Source organism: Arvicola amphibius, chromosome 4, assembly GCF_903992535.2.
Source record: "Arvicola amphibius chromosome 4, mArvAmp1.2, whole genome shotgun sequence".
NCBI classification, from domain to species: Eukaryota; Metazoa; Chordata; class Mammalia; order Rodentia; family Cricetidae; genus Arvicola; species Arvicola amphibius.
In genome coordinates, this window is record NC_052050.1 from 40,927,823 (window position 1) to 40,949,022 (window position 21,200).

The 21,200-nt window shown below is 47.8% G+C and overlaps 1 protein-coding gene across 2 annotated transcripts in view; it reads right to left on the reverse strand.

Annotated features, from left to right (window-relative positions):
- Positions 1-4,824: 4,824 nt before the first annotated feature.
- The window catches only part of Rhbdl3 (rhomboid like 3), a 49,299-nt gene continuing 32,923 nt past the window's right edge, over positions 4,825-21,200 (reverse strand). For both annotated transcript variants that reach the window (XM_038328645.1, XM_038328644.1), the window contains 3 exons: positions 20,963-21,063; positions 12,820-12,880; positions 4,825-7,320 (listed from right to left, as the gene is read on the reverse strand). In XM_038328645.1, the coding sequence (XP_038184573.1) occupies positions 7,049-7,320; positions 12,820-12,880; positions 20,963-21,063 (434 nt within the window). In that variant the 3' untranslated portion in view covers positions 4,825-7,048. The remainder of the gene's footprint in view (positions 7,321-12,819; positions 12,881-20,962; positions 21,064-21,200) is intronic.

Sequence of the window (21,200 nt, forward strand, 5' to 3'; positions counted from 1 at the left end):
CATGATTTTGGTTTTGGAAATCAGAAGCCCTGTGTTCTCACTGCCTTCAGGATGCTCAGAGGAGCAGAAGCCTGTAAAACTGAGGAACTCTTAACCGCTCGTAAACCCCTGTGAAGAGCAGAGTTCTAACTTTCAAAGTGATCGACAGTGGCCTTCTGCCTTCTCCTCTCCATAAGTCAGTCTAGGGATATGACACACCACACCCTTCTTTTCCTTTAATGAGAAATACAATGCAGGATCTTCAAAAATGCTTTCATATGGCTTTAAAGTTTAATAACTTGGATTATAGGCAGTATAGAAAAGAATCTAAGTAGCATTTTTATAGCTGTCTGACGACTGGGATAGTCAGTAGCCCTGCAGCACTGTTCTGGACTCTTCCTAATGCACTTAAGTTGGCCACTTGGACATCATTTTGTAAAAATGAGCAACAGTAGGACATCAATATCTTGAGTCTGTAAAACAAAAATCTTCATTTTCAAACTCACAATCAAGAGTCTGACAAATGGCATTTACGAAATAAATGTAGGGGCTAGGGAAATAGCTCTGTGTAAAGTACTTACCATACAAACATGAGGACCGGAGTTCGATCCTCAGAGCCCATATACAAAAGTCAAGTGTGGTAGCATGTGCTTGTAACCCTAGCACTGATGAGGCAGGAGAGTCCTACTGGCCAGCCGAGCCGAGCTGGAGAGAAACTCAGTGGATAAAGGCCCTTGCCACCAAGTCTGATGGCCTGAGAGCTATCTCCAGAATCCATATAAAGGTGGAAGGAGAGAGCCGGGTGATGGTGGTGTCCTTTAATCCCAGTACTTGGGAGGCAGAGGCAAGTAGATCTCTGTGAGTTCGAGGCAGGCCTGGTGTACACAGGGAGTTCCAGGACGGGCTGTTACACAGAGAAACCCTGTTTGGAGGGTTGCGGGAAGGTGGAAGGAGAGAACCCACTCCTGCAAACTGCTCTCTGACCTCTACACATGCATCCCTCAGAATTAATCAGTTAACAAATAGGAAAACAAAAGGGTAGATGGCTCCTGATGGTTGATATCCCAGGGTTGGCCTCTGGCCTCCATGTTTGTACACACAAACATATACACCAAAAATAATAAAAATAAAAGCAAATGCATCAAATCACTTGTGGATATAGGCAAAGTATAACTGTTTATTTGTAGGTACTTCCTTTGCAATGTAGGCTCACTACATTACACAATTGTATATAGTAGTCTTATGTTTAAAAGGAAGACTGTGATAAATTCTGTATCGCTATTAAAGGAGAAAAATGTCATGGAATTATCTTGTTGGTCCTGAGAAGAAACCACTCATGGCCAGAAAGCTGTACTGTATCCAAATTTTAATAAGTGAATGTATTAAATTGTTAAGGTTTAAAAAGTGATGTTCAGACATGGAATAAACTTGTAATTGTGTGCAACACACAGGAAATATGTTTGCCTTGTATCAAAAATGTAACTAATTTGTAATAATAAAACACAGCTTCTAATCAAGGCAGATATTTATGCCTAATTGAACTCAGTTCACACCTTTAATAATTTCCAATAAGTTTATGGGGAAATTATACTTTTTTATACACATACATCATACCTACACACATATACATATACTAAGGCATGTACATATACCTGTCACCTGTTGGAATGCACAAGAAAGGGGGAAACAGTTTCTATCACAATGTTTTATTTGTTGTCTAAAACGGTTTCACCTGTAGGACACAGGTCCTTTCCTCTCTCACACACATAGGGGGTGATAGGACTAGACTCTGGAACTGAGAAATGACAGACAGACAAAGTGGGGGGTCTGTGAAGAAAAGACTCAGCAAAGACTCCAAAGTTACTCACCGCTCCTGAGTGACCTCGAGCTGATGAAATGAGATAGGTTCTTTGTAAATGTGCGTATATATTGTATATGTGTGTTTTCATGTGTATGTGGAGACCAGAGGACCTTGTATATGTGGCCTGGGACTTGCCACGTAGGCTAGGCTGGCAGGCCAGCGAGTCCCAGAGATTTGCCTCCCCCGCACTGGGATGACAAGCGTGCACTGTATCTGGATTCTACATGGGTACTTGGGACTGAGCTCAAGTCCTCATGGTTGCACGGCCACACTGGCCAGAAATTGGCCTTTTTTTTTTTTTTTTTTTTGAGATAAGGGCTCTATTTTGTAGCTCTGGCTGTCCTAGAGTCCTAGAACTCCATAAGTAGGCCAGGCTGACCTTGAACTCACAGAGATCTACCTGCACGCATCAGTACAGCCAGCCAGAGACTGCCTCCTAACACATGTATGAATTTGATTCCCTTTAAGTCCCATGCAAATATCCAGGGATCAAGAATATTAACTGTTGCCAGCAGTGGTGGTGCACGCCTTTACTCTCAGTACTCTGGAGACAGAGGCAGGTGGATCTCTGTAAATTCAAGGCCAGCCAGCCTGGTCTACAGAGTGAGTTCCAGGACAGCCAGGGCTATAACACAGAGAAAACCTGTCTCAAACAAACAAACAAAACCCCACAAAACAAAACAAAAACAACCCCCTACCCACTCTCAATATATATAATGAACTTTTTTTTTCCCTCTTTGAGGCAGGGTTTCTCTGTGTAGCTCTAGCTGTCCTGGAACTCGCTCTGTAGACCAGGCTGGTCTCAAACTCACACAGCTCCATCTGCTTCTGTCTCCCAAGCTCTGGGATTAAAGGCATGTGCCACCACTGTCAGGTTTATATAAATTGGAACCAGATGGCCTAAGTGTGGATCCAGCTATCCTATTTACTGCCACAAGTCGCTAAACTGTAAGTCTTCCACTGTTGTACAGATATGGGATTGTTTATCAGCATCTCACATCGCAGCTATGAGGGCGTCCAAGTGTGATGGTGCTCTCCTTTACTCCCGAAGCAGGTGGATCTCTGTGTGTTTAAAACCAGCCAGGCAAGCCAGAGGTACATAGTGAGACCCTGTCGCAAAGGCAAAACAAGTGGTAGGGGTGGGGGTGGCGCTCGCCTTTAATCCTAGCACTTGGGAGGCAGAGGCAAAAGATCTCTGTAAATTCAAGGCCAGCCTGTTCTACAGAGAGGTTTCTGGACAGCCAAGGCTATCCAGAGAAACCTTGTTTTAAAAAACCAAAACAAAACATTAGCTATGAAAATGTCTGCCTCACTATCCAGCATAAGTAGAGATTTAGTAAATTGTACCCCTCCCCCCAGGTAGGATTTCTCTGTGTAGCCCTGGCTGTCTGGAATTCATTCTGTAGACCAGGCTGGCTTCAAACTCAGAGAACCTCCTGCCTCTGCCTCCTGAGAGATTGGATTCAAGTTGTGCACCACTACTGCCGTTTTTCTTCTCTCTCTCTCTCTCTCTCTGAGACAGGAGTTTCTCTGTGTAGGGTTTTTTTTTTTTTTTTTTTTTGGTTTTTCGAGACAAGGTTTCTCTGTAGTTTTTAGAGCCTGTCCTGGAACTAGCTCTTGTAGATCAGGCTGGCCTCGAACTCACAGAGATCCGCCTGCCTCTGCCTCCCAAATGCTGGGATTAAAGTGTGTGCCACCACTACCTGGCTGTTGTTTTCAATTTTTTAAATTATCATTGGTAAACATTTTAGTAAATTATTTAATGAATGAGAATCTGCCAGAAAGTAAGAAACAGGAAAGTAAAGGGAAATGGGAGGAGGCCAAAGGCAAATCTAATTAAACAGCTTTTCTTCCCCAAGGTGCTGCCTTGATGCCTTGAGTAACTGGAGCACAGGAGGCCCCAGTGCAAAGTGTTTGCAGAGAACTCAGCTCTGCACTTTCTAAGTAGCAGCGGGTGCTTAGTTAGCCTGCGCTTACTGTGCTCTTGGTTTTATTTTGGGATGGCTCCTACACTGTTTGTTCAGTAATACACAGGAAATTGATGGGAAGGGCAACGACCCCCGTTCTACACTTAGCAGGGCAATTCAATCCGTAAGCATTCCGTAGTTGTTAACTGGGAAGCTACAGAGGCCAATGCTGATCTGGAGAAGGTGGGCACACAGTTGGCTTTTCAGGCCTCATTCATGCAAAGTAACTCAGTTGTTAAACTTCTGAAGTCCCAGGCTTCGCCTTGAGCATATATGCTGCCTTCATTTCTCCTCTGGATATGAACTTGACCATGCCCTGTCCTTCAAGATTAAGTTGTTGATGGCCCCGAGGAGGACCTCAAGACTAGGCTTGTTGAGACAGAGAAAGAGGTCTCCAGTCCTGAGTGAATGCATATTGTTGGCATAGACAAGGCTATGGCAAGGACCCCAGCGTGTCAGTCTCGGGATAGCAGTGTGCGGATGTAGACAGAGTGTGTGGAGAATGTCCACAGCTTTTGCCCACCACGTGTTTACGGCCTGTGAAGACCGCCCCTATCTGTGCCTCCTCGTTCAGTTGAATGCAATAACCTCATTTCCCTGTTCAACAGTATATAACGAACACTCTGAGCTTATGGGGCGGGGCTGTGGCTTCTCCATCCATGACCATGCCATCCCAGCTTTTCTGTCCTTGAGTTCATGTGTGTGCGGTTTCTTCATTCCCTTGGCAACTGTCAATCCCTAAAGCAGTGCCGAGTGAGGCACGTAGGAGAGCTGGGCGAGTGGACGAGAAGACAAGCCTGACCTGAGGGGTCATTGGCACTGAGACTGTGTTCCCTAACTAGTGGCAACTACCTCCAGAACTGTCCAGGACGCCTCCTTCATGTTACGTTATGAGAAGAACAATCAGTTTTCACCAGCCACTCAGGAAAGGTTAAGGAAGACAGTGCCAATCACCAGCACCAAAACCCATCAACCCACCACCACCAGTTCTTTCTTTCTCCCACCAGACCCAGACAAAACAGTTCCATGGCAGCTCTTGTAGTCACTTCCTGAATAACCAATGGCTTTAAAAAAATCTTTAATGGAATCTGTGCTCAAATCATATGTTACAACAAAAATATACAGAATGTACACAATACAAAAATATTTAGAAACCAACATTGCGGCTAGTGGATTGGTTTTCACTTACGTAGTCCTTGGAGGGCAGCTCACTGTCGGGCACGGTTTTTAAGGCAGAGGAGAGTCAACGCTTTGCAGCCAGCCCTGGGAAGCACACAGCACTGGGTAATCCTCATTATCTGCAAACTGAATTGGACACTCGAGGAAGATCTGGGTTCGGTGAGCAATACCTCCGCTGATGCTCTAGGCAAGAATGGTTCGCTTGGAAACCGAGCGTCAAAAGAGGCCCATTAGGGAGCTTTTCCTAATTAAAAAATGAGTGATGAATGGTGCCATTAAAGTGAAATTTCTCTTCTTTGAAGGCCTGGTTTCCCTTCCCTGGCTTCCATGACTCCTCCCCTTTAAAAGCAAGCGAGTCTACATAGTTGTTGTCTGGGGATTCCCCAGCCTTTGAGGCCAACCTACAGCCACCATGAAGAGTGACGGTGCCCTGAGTCCCAGCTCTGCTGGCAGCCACACTGGAGGGGTCGGGGTGAGGGACTCGGGAGAATGGAGACCAGCTGGGGAAAGTTGCTGGAATGGTGAGGGGACCCAGGAGCAGTTCCCATCCTCCTGACCTTGCTCCTGCATGTCCTGCCCCTCACTTCCCAGGTCTGTGGTTCCTCAGCCTGGACTCCCAGGAGCTGATATAAAGGTCATTTGTCTCACAGTCTCCACTTAGGGCTTCCAGCAGCTCCTAGTGCCAGCCTGAGCAGACTGTCTTGGAGGGGCAGAGGCACTGCGCGTCTTGCCAAACTCCTGAGGCTGCTGGGATGTGGGCAGCACAAAGCCTTTGCCTCAATCTCACGTCCAACTTCCCTCCAGATGTGACCGTCTAAGTCTACAGCTGCTCTCAGCCCTGGCACTCACCCAGGCTCCCGGCAGCTCTTCTCTGGGGCAAAGTTTTCACCAAAGTATCTTTTACTGTAGCTTCCCTGGAGAGATGGTCATGGTATCACTGTCCTAGGTTTTCTTTCATTCCAAAGACTTTCTTCTACAGGAGGCAGAACAGACATGAAGCTACCCCAGAGGGAACCAGAACACAGCTGGCATTTCCTCCCAGAGGTCCTGGTGGGGCTCTGGTCTTCCCTCTAGCACGGACAATTTTTCCACTGGTCAGTGATGCTTAGGGGGTGTTTGGGAGGGCCAGATGGGAAAGAGGGGCATGAATTATGCAAAAAGCAAGGCCACAGAGCAAGCACACTGAGCATGCCCATTCCAGCAATCTCTTACAGACATCCTTGTGTACATTGTCCTCTACTTCCTCCCTCTGCAGGTTCTGACTTGCCTCACATTGCACACGCACTTGTGTACACACACACACACACACACACACACACCCTATCTCCACACCCAAAAGAGAGGCACAAAGTAGGGCAAGGGCAGTAGAGAGGAAGACCCCAAAGTCCAGATGGGGCACGGATGCAGGATGATGGGGCACGGATGCAGGATGATGGTGCGAGATGCCAGCATTCACTAATACAGGCAGGAAGAGGGAAAATTGGTCCTGGGCCTTTCCAAGAGGAACCAGGGATGAACTTCAGGGTCCCAGGCATGGGCCCTCTCACAGATCCCCAGGAAAAGAATATAGCATCTCCCCGTCCTAGGGGCCATGCTATTGCACCCACTGACAGGATCTGAGCCTGGGGTGCTCTGGGCTCTCCCAGATCAAAGCGTCTACTGCCAGAACACCAGACCATGAGCTGCAGGGAGGACATGACCTAGCCTCAGTACCTCCTGGCTGAGGAAGGCATGCCTGGCTGCGGCTGCCCTCAGAACTTCTGTGTCCCAGTGTCTCTCCAGGTGAAAGACCAGGAAGAAGGCTACTTGTGGCAGTGAGAGGGGAGCTCATGGATCAGCTACTCTCATCCTACCCCAGACTTTCCCCCCACCCCAGATCAGCTTAGGAAAACAGCAGCAGCATCCATTCCCCCCCCCATCCTTCAACATTGAAACACATACATCCCAGCCCCGAGAGTCTCCTGCTCCCCAAGTCTTGCCGAACTGGTGACGAAAAACAGATGCAGGTACTTCCTCTGGATGCTTCTGCTTCTTCCCTTCCCTGCCTTGGTCCTCCAGTCTCTTACGGGGGCGGTGGCAGCTTCAAGTCCAGTAGTGTATAGGCAAAGATGTTCCAGAAGACAGCAAACAGCACGAAGATGGTATACATGGTCACAAAAATCCACCACAGCGATTGGTCCTGCAGTCTCTGCTCATAGTTCCTTAGGACCACCACACCCAGGGTGATGCCCACGGCCACACCACCCAAGTGCGCCACGAAGCTTGGGTGGGGGCATGGGGGATAAGCCGATGGGTGGAAGCGGAGCCACACAGCCCTCCCGAACTCCATACTCACTGCAAGGGGAGGAGACAGAGAGACATCACAGCAGGGTCCTGGACAGGAGCTGAGGAGAGGCCAGGCACACTGGCCACCCAGGCACCCATTCACTCACTCACTGTCATGAGACCAAATGCAGTAATCAAGGAGACAAGACTATCCCAAGAGCCTACAGGGCTTGGCAATAAATCAACGATCAATTACATTCGCAAGACAATTTCATTAAGAGCTACAGACATGAGGCAAAAAGAGACAATATAAAATCCATGCTGGGCACAAGATGGGGCATTTTTGGGGGAGTTAGACAGGGCTTCTCAAGAGAAAATGTTTGAACCGTTCTCTGAACGTTGAGAGGGCCTTTGCTAGAAGACCCTAAGGAAGGCATATCTCTGTGGCTACGTTGCACTCTGGGGACATTTCTTCATCTGTCCACTGGTATAAAGGCTTCAAGAGTAGAACATGGCCAACAATTCCCGCACGCTCTGTAAACCCCACAGAGTGTTTCCATGTGCTACCTAGAAATCCCCAGAAACCACGAGAGCCGGTGCCTCTCAGGAGAAAGAGATGGAGAGGGAGCGAGGGTAAAGGAGGAATTAAACTAAAAGTCTGAATCCACTTTCACCAACACATCTTAGGATGTCTCCCTTAACCAGTTCCTGCTGTCACCAACTATGGCTCAGTCCTTCCCTTTGTGGACTTGCTAAGTCAGCCAGTCAAAAAGGGATGTTGTATCTTGCAAAGGAAAAGGGCTGGGCAATAGTTCCACCCCATTTCCCAATACCCAAGGGGCAGGGAAAGGACTTTCATTCTCCCTCCTACCTTCCCTCCCTTCCTGCTTTCCTTTCTCTTTTCGACACAAGGCCTCACAATGAAGTCTGGGATATCCTGAAACTCACTGTGGACAAGGATGTCTTGAATTCACAGAGCTCTGTCCCCCTGAGCGCTGGGATTAAAGGTGTGCACCATCGAGTCTGGTTGGAAGCAGGTATTCTTTTTTTGTTTCAATTTTTTTGTTTTCTTGAGACAGGGTTTCTCTGTGTAGCCCTGGCTGTCTTGGAACTCACTCTGTAGAACAGGCTGGTCTCACACTTAGAAATCTGCCTGCCTTTGCCTCCCAAATGCTGAGATTAAATGCATGTACCCATATATATATTTCATTGGTGTTTTGCCCACAAGTATGTCTATGTGAGGGTGCCAGATCCCCTGGATCAAGAGTTACAGACAGTTGTGAACTGTCATGTGGGTGTTGGGAATTGAACTCAGGACCTCTGGAAGAGCAGCAAGCACTCTTAACCACTGAGCCATCTCTTCAGACCCTGACAGAATAGGAATTCTTAGCCTTATTTTCCAGACTGGGAGGGAAAGCAAAGCAAAGCTGACAGATTAAAAGACAGCTCTCTGAGGGGACTCTTTCACCACGTATTTCATCAATGTGTCTCCCAGGAGCCCAGGAACCTCCTTCCCTTTAGGGACTGACAGCTAGATGTCTTCAGAGGGCCCTGCAACTCCACAGCCAGCCCGCAGAGGGTGGAAAAGGAGCAGTAGGACCATGCTCTAGAGACACCCCAACCGGGTGGCGCTTCCCCGACGTTGTTTACTGGGTCCTGGGGCCAATAAAGGAAAAGGCTGTAAAAGTCGATGGTTCCTCTCCCACCTCTTTATCACCTTTTAGGAATTTTTTAAAGCTTTCCTTATGTATTTTGGTATATGGGTACTTTGTCTACATGTACTGAAAGACGGCACCAGACGTTTGTGAGCTGCCATGTGGGTGCTAGGAATTGAACTCAGGACCTTTGAAAGAGCAGTGAGTACTCTTAACCACTGAACCATCTCTCCAGCCCCAGCATTTATAATGTTTACAATGGGTTTTATTTAAAAACAAACAAACAAAAAAGATAAGACCAAGAAGAAGGCTCCTGGTGGGTGGGGCTGACTTGACTTTCCAAAGGCCTAATGTAAGAGGTGGGGACTGTGGAGGTGCAATTAAGGTGAGCCTTCACAGGTCTGACTCCATCAGGGTTTGCTCTGCTTATGTCTTCCTCTTACCATACAGCAGCTATGGCCCAGGCTGAGAAACCCTTAGTGGCCCCTGTCCAGCTTGGCTAAACTGTGGAGCATTAGTAATGGCGTATTTCAATATTCTGGGTATACTTCCTTTGAGCTGGTGATCTTAGCATTCTCTGAAGCTCAAGTTTACACTTATGAATTAAACCTAACCCTATGCTCCCCATACATATGTTTTAGAAAGTAAAGGAGAAGGTGTTCCTTCCCCCTCTTACTCTTTACATTAAAGTGTGAGCCCTGAGGCTTCAGGTCTCATTAGCCTTCCTGTGTGTGTGTGTGTGTGTGTGTCCATGTGCGCACGCGCACGCCCTATGCATGCACATATGGAGGACAGAAGACATTACATGTCCTCCTCTATTGTTCTCCACCTTACTTTTAAAAACTTATGTATGAATGTTTTGCCTACATGTGTACATGTGTACATGTGCTTGCCTGGTACCTGTGGATGCCAGAAGAGGGTGTCATATCCCTGGAACTAGAGTTACAGTTGTGAGCCTGGCGGGTGCTTGAAACTAAACCCAGGTCCTCTGCAAGAGTAGCAAGTGCTGTTAACCCTGAGCCATCTCCAGTCATTCCATCCTGTATTTTAAAGATGGGGGTCTCTGAACCAGAAGCTTGCAGCTCACTGGTTAGGATGAGCTGGCCAGTCAGTGAGCTCCTGGGAGCTTCCTCTGTCTAACCCCAATGCTAGGGTTACAGGCATGTGTACCATGCTTGGCTTTTTTGTGTGGGTGAACTCAGAGCCACATGCTGTTATAGCAAGGGCTTCTAATCACCAAGCCATCTCTCCAACCCCTCAATCTATTTTTCTCCATCATAATGCACCTAATTTTCTATCTGGAACATCCTTGAGCATCTCTCCTCTTGTAAGCCTGCAGTGGCCTTCCAGTATATGTAAGATGATGTATGTTTCTGCCTTTGCCTAAGCCAGCATCATCTAACTCTTAATTCTTTTTTCTTTCTTTTCTTTTCTTTTTTTTTTAATGGTTTTTCAAGACATGGTTTCTCTGTGGACCAAACTGGCCTTGAACTCACAGAGATCCACCTGCCTCTGCCCCCAAGTGCTGGGATTAAAGGTGTGTGCCATCACCACCCGGCATTCATCATCTAACTCTTGAGATTTAGATTGGCTTTATTTCTTGTCACAACTATCTGCAGTCCCAAGCTCCAATTTTCCCTGCCAACATCTTTTGCCTACCACGTCCTTTATTCCTATGGCACCTCTGCCAGACATACCACTCCCCACTTTTTGGGACAGAGTCTCACTGTATGCGGTTGGCCTGGAATTGGTCATGTAGACCATGCTGGCCTTGAACCCACAGAATTCCTCTTGTCTCAGCCTACCAAGTGCTAGGTTAAAGATGTGCACCATCGAGTTTAAGGTACACTCTCCTGTGTTTGATCAGCTGCTGATCCCTACTTGTCTCTATGCCCAGGCCTCTCAGTCAGTAGAATGGACCTGTCCTGACTAGGGTCCCAGCACCAACTGAGCAAAGGAGCCACTACAGTTTGTAACTCTACTAAAAGTGCAAGGTTTGCTTGTATGTGTGGAGGTGGGGGCAGCCTGAGACATTTTACTATGTAGTCCAGGTTGGCTTCAAAATTCATTTCTCTTGGGGCTGGAGAGTTAGCTTAGCAGTTAAAAGCAACGGCTGCTCTTCATAGGACCTAGGTCTGATTCCAAGCACCCACATGGTGGCTCACAACTGTCTCTAAGTTGTTCCAGGGAGCTGATGCTCTCTTCTGGCCTCCCTGGACAGTGCATACAGATGGTACACAGACAACGATGCAGGCAAAACACCCATGCACATGAAGATGAATAAATAAAATATTTAAAAAATCCAACCCTCTTGCCCTAGCTTCCCAAAGTGCTAGGATTATAGACATGTGTCACATCACTGAGCAAGACTACAAGTTTTTTGTTTTTAATTTTATTTATTTATTATGTATATAGTATTCTCAGTATTCTGTCTGAATGTATGCCTACAGGCCAGAAGAGGGCACCAGATCTCATTACAGATGGTTGTGAGCAACCATGTGATTGCTGGGAATTGAACTCAGGACCTTTGGAAGAGCAGGCAGTGCTCTTAACCACTGAGCCATCTCTCCAGCCCCCCCCTTTTTTTTTTTTAAAGAAGCTTCTTTGTTCTTACTTTATGTGTATGGGGGTTTTGTTTGCATGTATGTTTACGCACCAAGCATGTGCAATGCCCACAGGGACAAAAAAGGGCTTTGGATTCCCTGGAACTGGAGTTACAAACAGTTGTGAAGTGCTGTGTGTTGGTGCTGGGAGCCAAACATAGCAGTAAGTGGTCTTTTTTTTTTTAAGATCCATTTATTTATTATGTATACCAGTGTTTTTCCTGCATGCCTGCAGGCCAGAAGAGAGCACCAGATCTCATTTTAGATGGTTGTGAGCCACCACGTGGTAGAACTCAGGACCTCTGGAAGAGCAGCCATTGCTCCTAACCTCTGAGCCATCTCTCCAGCCATCTCTACATCTCTACCTGCAGGTTTAACTGTGCATGCACACACACTAGACACATATCCTAAAAGGTCAAGTTCACAACCCAAAAAGTCATGCAGCTATTTCTCTTGATCCCACTGGTCTCTGGGTACTCTTCTGTTTGCATACTTTATGTCTATAAAAGCTTTAAGAAGTGGGGTTGGAGAGATGAGATGGCTCATTGGTACTTGTGTTGGACCATGGTGGTGCAAGCCTTTAATTTCAGCACTAGGGAGGCAGAAGTTAGCCTGGTTTACAGAGCGAATTCCAGGAGAGCCAGGGCTACAGAGCTACAGAGAAACCCTGTCTCGGGGGTGGGGGGTGGGGAACCACCAAAACAAGACAAAAAGGGTCTGGGTGATGTGGTTCAGTTGGTACAGTGCTTGCCCAACATGCACAGAGTCTAGCTCCACATAAAAATCAGTGTGGTGCCAGGCAGTGGTAGTGCACACCTTTAATCCCAGCATTCGAGAGAGGGAGAAGCAGGCAGATCTCTGTAAGTTTGAGTTCAGCCTGGTCTATAAAGTGAGATCCAGGACAGGCTCCAAAGGTACACAGAGAAACCCTGTCTTGAAAAACCAAAAACAAACCCAAAAACCAAAAACAAATCAAACAAACAAAAAAACTGTGGTGACACGCGTGTCTTCATCCCAGAAAGCAGATAAAAAATTCAGTCATCCTTGACCATTTAGCGAGTTCAAGGCCAACATGGGCTACACAAGACACTGTCTCAAAAAGCAAAACAACAAAAGATCGGGAAGGATCAAGCAGGGTAAAGAGAAAGACTTTCTTGGGGTGTCCCTGCTTTGGACACAGGACTGACATGCCCCCACCTTTTTTGGTTTATCACAGGCTCCTGGAAGGCAAGGGCAGGGGCTTCTCTGTGGTCCTGCGCACCCTCCCCATCTCCCCTCCCCGGCCCATCTCCCCACACGGCAGTACTCACTACAGATCAAGGCCACAGCCATCCGCAGCAGCTTGAACTGGCACTTCATGCCTGACCAGTTCTAAAGGAGAGGGAGAGACTTCTGTCAGTTTGGGATCAGGCACCTCTCCTGCAGGTACACAAAAAGCCACTTGGTGAAGTACTGAGTGAGGGCTGGGGCTTAGCATGGCTTAGGGATTTCCGACAATGGAGAGTTTATCCTCGTCATGAAAGGTCTTGAGCCACACAGGGCAGAGCATGTAGAGCCAGCAAGGGAGAATCTCTCTCCCACCTCAGACAGTGAACTCTTTGACAGCGTGATTCTTGGCTGTCCCCACAGGTGACAAGAAATGTGGAGCAGGACGCCCACCAAAGTCAAAGTGGAACCATCGGGGTAAGAAATCGTGCCCAGGAAGAATGAAGAAGGACCCTCAAACTCAGGGGTCAAGTGCCCTGTTGTCTCTCAGCTGAGCCCTTCAGCTCGCTCTCTCTCGCCAGCATACAATCACTGTTCTTGTTCAAGACAGGTTTTCATCTCTCATACGAACAAAATGTAATGACCTGTTGTGTGGATCATGAGTTTCCTGTTACCGAGATTCCTAATGGGGCTTCAGCACTTGAGGAGTGAGCGTTAGGAGGGGAGTGGGCCAGATGGCCTTCAAACAAGTCTCTCTCCTGAGAGCCTCCCAAGTAGATAAATGGAATACAATTATTCATCTGACAAAGGATTTTCACTTTACAAAAGACTCCTCTGCGGGGTTCCTTTGAGGGGCTCCCCTGCAGGGCCTTCAGAACACAGTTCCACTTACACAGATGCACGCACATGCACACAGACACGCCTGGGATCTTCCTGGAGCACACTGGCCCTGGCTAAGGTGGCAACTGGGCACAGCCGAGACTTCTGTTCCCTCCCATCTACTCCATCCGTCCCAGTGGTCCAGGCCCTGCTCCATGCTCTCATGCTCCTCTGAGGCTGCAGTAACGTGAGTTAAACTTTACAGGGGCCCCAAATAGTGGTGACGGTGGAAGAACCAGGGCTTGGGAAACTTCAGAGAAAACACTCTTTTTTTGATTTTTTCAAGACAGGGTTTCTCTGTAGCTTTGGAGCCTGTCCTGGAACTAGCTCTTGTAGACCAGGCTGGTCTCGAACTCACTCTCGGCCTGCCTCTGCCTCCCGAGTGCTGGGATTAAAGGCGTGCGCTACCACTGCCCGGCATAACACTCTTTTCTTACAAAGAGGATTTGCTTGAAGTATTCTAATGTTCTAATGTTTTAACATTGGGAACAAGTTTTAACTTGTAGGAGTTTCACTTTTCTTTCTTTTTTCTTTTTTGAGACAGGGTTTCTCTGTAGCTTTGGAGCCTGTCCTAGAACTTGTTCTGTAGACCAGGTCGGCCTCAAACTCACCAGATCTGCCTGCCTCTGCCTCCCAAGTGATGGGATTAAAGGCATGTGCCAACAGCACCCAAACTCACCAGATCTGCCTGCCTCTGCCTCCCAAGTGATGGGATTAAAGGCATGTGCCAACAGCACCCAGCTGGCAATAAGGAGTATTTTAAAATGTACTATTTAAACAATACCCCTTTGGTAGATTATTTTGCTAATTGCTTTGTAAACCACAAGTGTTTTGTATTCAACGAACTTACATCCTTTCCAATTAGAAGAGCAGGAGGAGGAGGAGCTAGTACTTGGAAGACTGGAGGCAGGTTCCAGGGCAGCGTGGGAAACATGCTGAGCCCCTGTTACAACAAGCCCTTCTTCATTAGCGCAGTGGGCAGCACACGGCCCCTCTTAAACCAGAATGTCTAACATCTGCTTGCTGAATGTGTTCTATTTAGAAGCAGATGGCAGGGTAACACTGGGACTTCTAGTGTCTCTCAGCACCTTACCGAAGAGACGGGACAAAACTGGGGTCAGTGATTCCATGGAGCCAGAGATCCAATCCCTGAAGTGAGCCTCCTGCAACAGGAAGGTAGTGGGCCACATGGCCTTACCAAGAAAAAAAAAAAAGTTTGGTAGATAGGATGGTGCTGGCTGCTGCCCGGAAGTATGAGTGCACCTGGTGCCACTGGACTGCACAGTACTGGTTACGATGGGGTGAGAAGGAGGCAGCATAGCAGGAGAGCCTCCTTGGCAAGTATAAGACCCTGGGTTCTATTCCTGGGAGAAACGAGAAAGAGGGAAGCAGGGAAGGAAGAAGAAAAAAGGAAGAAAGGAAAACTTATAAAGAAGTAAATGTTGAACATGTAGTGGTAGTGCATGCATTTAATCTCAGCACTCAGGAGGCAGATGCAGGTGGCCAGCCTCGTCTGCAGAGTGAGTTCCCGGACAGCCAGGGCTACACAGAGAAATCCTGTCTCAAAACAAACAAACAAACAAATAAACAAAATAAATCTAGAGTCCAGGTGACCTTGGAAAGTCAGAAGCTCTGCCTTTACTCTAGCGCTATTAGAGGCCAGATTCACAAGTTTGTTTCCCAGGCTGGCCTCAAACTCACTCTGTAGCCACAAGATGCCCTCAACTCTATAACCTTCCTGGGAATATAGGTGTGGCTTCCAGCCCTTTCATTAGCTTCCTGAGTATGCAAATCTGCCTGGCCCCAGCTGCAAGTTAATGCTGAAGACTGCCAGGCTGATCCATCCAACCCCATGCATGCACTTTAGGGAAGAAGGCGAGGATCCCGGATAGCCACTTCAAGATGACAGGAGGTTAACAAGCAGATGGTCCTCCCAGTCCACAGCTCTGCCAACCACCCTCTAAGAGATGGCGAGAAACATTTTGTCTGCCTTTGTTGTCTACCCAGCTGCTCCCAGAGCTGAGGGAATCCCAGTGGACTGTAATCTCCCAGCAGTGAAGGGGTTAAACTAGAAGGTCTTCCAAGGCCATCTCACGACCCATTATTCCCTCAATAACACCGAGAGCAGTGAAACACCAGGAGAGCAAAGGCGCCTCACACAGCAGGCCCTGCTGCGGCTGCGGCTGGAAACGTGGAGAGCCCAGTCCCCAGGGAGCCGGGCCTTTCCAAGGCCCTTTAATTTAATTCTCTCCCACAGCATCGCTGAGTGAGGTGGTGGCAGGGTGAGACAGTGACTCAGCCACTGAGAACAAGCAGGTAACCAGTCGCCTTGATATCAAGTTCACCCAACCAATTAAGGGCACTTTCCTAGCATGTGTGTGGCTCTGGAGTCATTGCTCAGTAACACACACACACACACACACACACACACACCAGGAAATGAAAGCATGACATATAAATCACTCCTGGTCTAACTATCCTACAGAGGCTGTTCATTTAATTACATAAACCTTATGGCAGAGGGTTTTTTGTTTTGGTTTTAGCGGTTATCTTTCTCGAGCTTTAACAACGAAATTCAATTTGCAAATATTTGGCTCTCAAATATTTTATGAAAACATCTAACATACAGCAAAAGTGTAAGTAAATATCTTGCATATTTAAAAATGGAACTCTGGCTTATGGGCCCCAGCAGCAGGCAATTAATAAATTATTCAATCAGGTAGATCTTTCTGTTTCCAGTGCTTAAAATAAGAAGTCTTGATTGAAAGTCTTTTGGGGAGCCAAATCTTTGGTTGAGACATTTTCTGACTTTAATTATTTGGTGTAAACTGGAATTTATAAAACATTAAAATATAATGCCCCAGCCTTCCAAATGCTAGGATTACAGGTGCGTATTACCACAACCTTACAAGACACACTTTTATATAAAGCAAAATCTCTAATTAACAGCTAGCCCTGAGAACATAAGCGTTCCACATTTTCCTGGGATATCCCAGAAGTTTTAAGAACACATTTTCTAGGGCTGAAGAGACAGCTCAGTGGGTAAGAGCACTGGCTGCTCTTTCAGAGGACCTGTGTTCAAGTCCTAGCACCCGCATGGCAGCTCACAACTGTCTGTTACTCCAGTTCCAGGGGATCTGACACTCATACAGACATGCATGCAGGTAAAATATCAACTCACAAAAAACTTTTTTTGATTTCTCTATGAAACATAATTCATACATTTAAAATAATCACACAGAAGGCAGCCAAGATGCCTCAGTAGATAAAGGTGTCAGCGGCCAAGCCTGAGATCAGTCCTGGGGAAGGACGAGGTGGACATAGTGGACTCCCAAAAGTTATCCTTCGATGTCTACACTTGCACTGCAGCACACACACGCCCCACTCCACCCCCACACAAAATAAAACATAAATGTAATGGTTACACACACAAATGTGCACGCGTATGTACACACAGGCGCTCCCTGCTGGGTGGTGGCTTACCATGTGGGAAGCATATTCCATTTGTCCCCATCTTCATAACAACCACCTTATGAAAGCAACTGGAGCCCCAAAGATTCACAGACTCAGTCATCAGATGACATCTCAAATCTAAATCTCCTGACTGTCAAATCCATGGTTTTTCTGCCTTTTACTTTAGTGAGATACTGTCTGATGAATAGAGTCCACTCTCATTTTGGAAGCAAAGCAATAGCATATCTCTTAGGTTGAAGTATATGTGCTTGCTAATGGTTAACCACGCCCCAACCACAAATGTGGTACTTTAAAAAAAAAAAAAAAAAAAAGGATTCTCTGTGTAGCCCTGCCTGTCATGGAGCTCTCTCTATAGACCAGGCTGGCCTTGAACTCACAGAGATCTAGCTGCCTCTGTCTCCCCAAGGCTGGAATTAAAGGAGCATACTATTTCAAAGGGGTTGATCTGATACGTCTCAGCATGGAGCTCATTTGGGCAAAGGCAGTCCCCTGATGAGGAGAAACTGACCTTCAGAGTTAAGAAGCACAACTCTCTAGAGTGGACTGTTACTGAAAACTCCCAGGCCTCTCAGCTCCCAGGAGGCAGGCAGGGAGCTGCTTTCTCTGGGAAGGCCTATGGTCTGAAATGGGACTGCTCATCTCCATGGCCATGGGCTGCTCACCAGGCAGAAGTGTAAGCTGAACCAAACCCTTTGGCAGGTCCCCGGGTGCCTGTGGCCAGTCCTTCAGTGTTCTTCAGTGCTGAGTGGCCTCTTCTCCCCATGGGAACTTCTGGGGTACCGCGGTTGCACCTCATGAGCTGAGGAGTAGGCAGATCTTAACGTCCTGCCTTTTTTTCCTCCTTCCCTGTGCTCTCCTTCCATTGTGCCTGCTCAGCCCCCACCCCCTATCCCTGTCCCCATCCCTAGCTTGCAGGAATGGGAGGGAGGAGGTCAGTACTTTCTTCACCAACTGAGAGGAATTGGGGCAGGGGGAGGGTGGAGGAGGCAGGATTCAGAGGAATAGCTGTGTCTGAGGAAAGAGAATGACCCATTTAAGAGGGCCATGTGAGGCAGCCCTGTGCACAGAGACCCTTAGCGGTTGTGTGCATGAACAGGAACACACCCCGAACCCTGACACTCAGATATGATTTCCCACACCCACCTCCAACCTCTCTACTAACACATACTGGAAGTTGCCAGAATTTAGCTCAGTAGCAAATGTAGTCACTCGGTATCTCCCCCCACACACATACACATACTCTTACAACTCCCAAAGGCGGGGTATGTGTATATGTGTGGTGGCGAATAGAAGAGGATGGTGTTCAGAGTGAGATGGGAATTCCAGTCAGGTGTGCTAGGCTGCAATACTCAAGAGGCTGAGGCAGGCGATTGCCACAAGCTTGAGGTCAGCCTGGACTACGCAGGGAGTTTCAGGTCAATTTGGGATAGCCCTACCCCCACACCCACCTACCCCCAAAAAAAGAAGGGAGGGAGGGGGGAAGGAAAGGAGGGAGGTAGGAAGGGAAGGAGGGAGGGGGAGAGGGGGGAGCAGGAGAAAAGACAGACTCAGACTCTGCACTTGGAAGGCTGAGGTAGGATTGAGCTCCAGGACATCCTAGGCTGGGTCAACAACCTGCTCAACCGGAAAACACAACCCAGATGAAACCATGGGAGAATGTAGAGACTCCAAAAACCTGCTACCACCAAGCATCACAATTGCCACATGGGGGAAAAAAGTGACAGCAAGCAGAGCAGGATCAGGAGGGGTTCATGGAGAAGCTGTAATCTTTCTGGACTCTCCCCGCCTCCCAAATCTATAGGCATCGTGAGTATGTCAGGCAGAGCGGTATATAGATGTGTAACATAGAGAGGCTCCTAGGCCAGTTGGGGCGTGCGTGAGGTAGGACAGCTACCACAGTAGAGATAACTCTATCTCCCTCTAAACTAGACAAGCTTCCTGCTGTGGGGCTTCAACACGCTGATTTGAAGACACTGTTTAATCTGAGTCTACCTAGGTTCTTTGGTAAGGAATGAGGAGTTAAGGTAATATTTGTTTTAAGTGTTGATTTTCAGTTTTGCTCATTTATTGCATATCACCCCACTTCGGAGGTGTAGAACCCAAGGTAAGAAGCAGCATTTAGCCTGGCCCGGGTCACCTTTCAGGAGTGGGCAGCAAGGATTCGGACCGGACTAGATTGCCTGTTTCCTTGGGTCGTGCTCAGACCCTTACCATTGTATTGAAAGAGAATGGAAGGAAAGACAAGGGGACCCTGACAATGTGAGGGGCTAAGGCAGGGCACGACACCTGGATGGCTGGCAGAAGGTAATCACTCCCACAAGGTCTCCTTTTCTACTTGAGAAGTCTGATGACATGACCATGGTGACTTTCTTACCTAGGAGTGCCTGTGTTAGTGTGTGGTGCGTGTGGAGGGGTTAAACCTGGCGTCCACTGTTTTGGCTAGGATGGATCACAAGGGCAAACTCTAGGTGTCTGCCTTCCCAGCACTGGGGTTACAGGAGTGCATTATGGCCATGCCCAGCTTCTTATATGACTGCTAGGATCCATACTAGGGTCCTCACGCTTGTGTACAAAGCATTTTACGGACTGCTATGCACAATCTATGACAGAGAATTCTAAAGACCATGTATACTAGTTGTACTGTATAGTTCTATAGCAACTTGACACAAGCTAAAGTCATTTGAGTGGAGGGAACCTCAATTAAGAAAATGCCTCCATAAGATTGGGTGTAAGTGGGGCTGGAGAGATGGCTCAGAGGTTAAGAGCATTGCCTGCTCTTCCAAAGGTCATGAGTTCAATTCCCAGCAACCACATGGTGGCTCACAACCATCTGTAATGAGGTCTGGTGCCCTCTTCTGGCCTGCAGGCATACACAGATAGAATATTGTGTACATAATAAATAAATATTAAAAAAAAAGATTGGGTGGAGGTTAGCCAGTGGTGGTGGTGCACACCTTTAATCCCAGCACTCAGGAAGCAGTGGTAGGTGGATCTCTGAGTTCAAGGCTAACCTGGTCTATAGAGCCAGTTCCAGGACAGCCAGGGCTACACAAACAAACTTGTCTTAAATTACCCCCCTAAATGGATGTAGGCAAGACTGTGGGGGCATTTTATTAACTAGTGATTGATGGGGGAGGGCCCAGCCTATTGTGGGTGGTGCCATCCCTGGGCTGGCACTCCTGGGTTCTATAAGAAAGCAGACTGAGCAAGTCATAGTGAGCAAGCCAGTAAGGATCACTCCTCCATGGCTCCTGCATCAACTCCTGCCTTCAGGTTTCTGCCCTACTTGAGTTCCTGTGCTAACTTCCTTCAGTGATAAACAGTAACATGGAAATGGAAGCCAAACAAACCCTTTCCTTCCCAAGTTGCTTTTGGTCATGGTGTTTCATCTCAGCAATGGTGACCCTAGCTAAGACACTAATGGTCTGATTTGAACCATTTTTTAAAAAATATTTATTTATTTATTATGTATACAATATTCTGTCTGTGTGTATGTCTGCAGGCCAGAAGAAGGCGCCGGACCTCATTACAGATGGTTGTGAGCCACCATGTGGTTGCTGGGGATTGAACTCAGGACCTTTGGAAGAGCAGGCAATGTTCCCAGCCACTGAGCCATCTCTCCAGCCCCCGATTTGAACCATTTTTGAGGGAACAGGCAGAGTAGGGAGACGGGTCCACCTGCGGGCTAAGCCCGGCTGGAGGAAACAGGAACCCATCTGGGAAAGACACGGCTGAAAGGGGTCTGCAGAGAAAGATGCAGCTATGGACCATGCTCCAGCCAGGCAGGGGGCACCTGACAGTTCCCGGGCTGAGGGAGCGATGGGGACTAACGTCCAAGCCCAGTGATGGTAGAGGAGAGACCGGGCAGATCCACAGGGAAAAGGGGCTGCTCACCATGACAATGTTGGCTAAATGGGCCGAGACGAGCGCATAGACTCCTCCGGAAGAGCCCACAACGGGTGCAGTCATGTCAGCCACAGACACAGCCAAGGAGCCTGGCACAGAGAGAGCGAAAACATCAAGAGTGTTGGACTCAACTGTGCAGCCCAGCCCTGGCCCTTGCCTTCCACCACTAGAGCAGAACTACTCCACAGCAGGCTCCCTCTCCTCCCGTTTTGATGCCAGGCTGCCT